The 3,165-nt window shown below is 45.0% G+C and overlaps 1 protein-coding gene across 1 annotated transcript; it reads right to left on the bottom strand.

Annotated features, from left to right (window-relative positions):
- Nucleotides 1-394: 394 nt before the first annotated feature.
- LOC123066264 (anther-specific protein RTS) lies at nucleotides 395-1,124 on the bottom strand. The gene has a single exon (XM_044489380.1). It carries the CDS (start codon nucleotides 1,097-1,099, stop codon nucleotides 710-712), a length of 390 nt encoding a protein of 129 aa, XP_044345315.1. The 5' UTR covers nucleotides 1,100-1,124; the 3' UTR covers nucleotides 395-709.
- Nucleotides 1,125-3,165: the final 2,041 nt, after the last annotated feature.

The following is a 3,165-nucleotide window of genomic DNA, read 5'->3' on the forward strand; positions in this document are numbered from 1 at the left end:
TCTAAATAAACAGAGCTTATGATATTTTTCCTTTGTTTTCTTATTGATGATAATGAATAGTTTGCTCCTTCAGACGTGCGTTGCACGTGCACGCTGACTTGGCAAAGAAAAAGTGATGAACATTCTCAAGAAAAAAACCGAAGTGACAAACATATGCCATGAAGGTGGCGTAATGTGCCCTTGGATGACATGTTCTTTTTAGGAAGTACTACTCCATTCACAAATATAAGATGGTGCGGATATTCTTATGTGGACTGAAATGAATGAACAAATACGTTAAAACATGTCTATATACATTCTTTTTGAACAAAAAATTGTTAGAACATCTTAGTATTTGCGAATGGAGGGAGTACTGCATTTTCTCGCTCTTCGTTAGAACCACAAACACAGAGAATGGGATAGAATCATTATGTAAAGCACATAATAGCAAGCTGTGTATATTCACTAGTCATCACTTGAGCATACAAGCTCGCGTGCGTCTAGTGGAACGGGTCGAGTGAAACGTAGTAGTACAACTGATATTATTCATTCATACCTGAGAGGGGCCGGGCCGGGGTGGAATGTCTATGCAGTATGCTTGATTGCGCGTGAATGCATTATATATGCATGCGGTGCGTATGCGTTGATACATATATATGATGTCATACAGATTGAGGCTATATATTGTTCATCGCTGGCCGGATGGGTTGATCGATGGATTGATTGGGGATCAGAGCCCCTGGGTGGTGCAGTCGGTGGCGCAGAAGACGGCGTTGTTGGTGCATCCGAGGTAGCAGATGGGCATGGTCCCTCCGGTGGACGTGTTGTAGCAGTCGAGGAGGCACGATGCGACCTTCGTCCCGCACCCGCCCATGCACTGCGTCAGCCCCGCCGGCTGGGCCCGGACGCTGCGGCGACCGCCGGCAGCGGCAGCAGCATTCATCTCGTAGCCACCAGCGGCCGCGTCGACCGCGGCGGCGCTGGTGGCCACCAGCGCCAGCAGGAGCAGCGCCGCGGCAGCTGTCGTCGTGGCGCCGGTGCGTGCCATCGTGCGTTGCGTAGGTACTCTGCTCCTTGTCTTGTCTCGTGTGTGCGGTGTGGGGAGATGCTGCACAGACATGCCGGCGTTCGATGGCTTGTATAGGTGCTGCAGAGCATCGGGAGGTAGGGTGCAGGTGCAGGGGAGAAATGTATGAGCTCTGTCTCCGTGGAGCAAGCAACGGAGGCAGACAATGCAAACGCAGTATGTGTGAGCAACAGAAACCGGCCCTTTTCTTGTCGAACTGCACTACTGCTTTTTGCAGATAATAACTTTCCGTAACATATAGCTTTATTTTCAAAATCGTGCCTTCATGTTGATATGGCCGAGTTGGTCTAAAGGCTCCCACTGTCAACAAATATTTTACTTTATTTATCTCGTCCTTTTTTTTGATGAAAAGGGGTTTCATCACACCCCAACTTTATAGAAAGCCACGGCAAACAACCAGGCACGGACTGTTAACAGCGCTCGGTGACAGAGAGTAGCTGCCACAGATAGGAAAGGGTTTTAAAAGACTACCCTATTACAAGACTTGGGTAGTTCATACCAACAGACATAACCAGGGAGAACCCGCTAGCTAACATGATAAACTGGCCGCGACTACAGCCCGGCGACGCCACATTGGAGGGAAGCACTAAGATCTCCACGCGATTCTAAGCAATTCCCCTCTTCGGTGGTCCAAAAGCCTTAAGCACCGGAGAAGTAGCGCACCCTGAGCTTCTGAACAGAGTATTTTCCATTTCTTGATCGTCGCCCCCAACAGGTCCAAGACACACCGTATACTTCGCCATCTTCATCCCTGGAAAACAAAATCATTTCGAAAACGCCATAAGCTCCACAAGGCAGCAGCAGTAACGGTGTTCAAAGCTTCAAGATGTTTTCTTGTGTTCCAAAAGGAAGTTAATCGATCAAAAGATTTAGGAATATCAATCCTAAAGATATCAGCAACCAGCTTCCAAACATTTTCAGCAACAATACAGTCAAAAAACAGATGTTGGATAGTCTCAGGTTCGTTGCAGAAGACACATGACATGTCCTCAACATGTCTCCGCTTGGCCAAATTGTCTCTGGTCAAGCTTTTGTTATAATAAATCAGCCAAAAAAAAACATGTATATTCGGTGGTACTTTGATTTTCCATATATCATCCTTAATAGTAGAAGGAATCCCTCCAAAGTTTATTATCTTATAAAAGGATTTGACCGAGTATTTGTTAGAAGAGTCCAGCATCCAAAGGGGTTGATCTGGAGAGCCAGATAGACGAACAGGTTCAACAATCTTGACAAGTTCCCCCCATTTAACTAACGCATTCTCTGTGACACATCTCCTAAATGTTAACCGCAGCTCACCATCCACCCAGACCTGCGCTAGGGTAGCATCTTGCTGCTGGCAAATATTATAAAGGTCCCAAAATGCAGTTTTTAGAGAACAATCTCCTGTCCAAATGTCATGCCAGAAGGCAATGCTATTCCCATCCCCAGGGACCCATCTATAGAAATTCTTAGCGGCTGCAAGAGCCCAAGATAAGCTTTTCATGAATGGAGAACCAAGAGTCACCCTAGTGTTAAAGAAATTAGGGCAAGTGGTGTTGTATTTATACTTCAGAATCTCCTTCCAATCACTGTTTCTCTCATCATAAAATCTTTTTCCCCACGATGCCAAGAGGGCCATGTTAAAATCCCTAAGATTAGGCACCCCCATACCACCAAACTCTTTTTTCCTAGAAATCAGCCCCCAATTAGCAAGGTGATATTTATGAGAATCCCCCATGTTACCCCAGAAGAAGTGAGACATTTGAGAGGTAATCATATCAATTTCCCATTTGGGAAATTTCATAATAGACATAAGAGAAGTAGGGATACTAGCAATGCATGTGGTAAGCAAAATCAACTTTCCTCTATAAGATAAAAATCTCCCCAACCAACCTGATATGTTCTTAATAATCCTATCAATAATGGGTTGAAGGTCCTCCCTCCTTAAATTTTTAAAATGAAGGGGAACACCTAAATACTTAAAGGGGAAATCCCCCAGCTGGCAGCAAAAGACTTGAGCAAATTCATTGGACAACTGCTCAGAAATGTTAATAGCATGAAGATCACTTTTATGAAAATTAATCTTCAGGCCAGACAGATTTTCAAAACAAGAAAGA

This window comes from Triticum aestivum, chromosome 3B (genome assembly GCF_018294505.1).
Source record: "Triticum aestivum cultivar Chinese Spring chromosome 3B, IWGSC CS RefSeq v2.1, whole genome shotgun sequence".
NCBI classification, from domain to species: Eukaryota; Viridiplantae; Streptophyta; class Magnoliopsida; order Poales; family Poaceae; genus Triticum; species Triticum aestivum.

Excerpts from the sequence above, each read along its gene's own strand:
- LOC123066264 (XM_044489380.1), bottom strand. The coding sequence starts at position 1,099 with ATGTCTGTGCAGCATCTCCCCACACCGCACACACGAGACAAGACAAGG.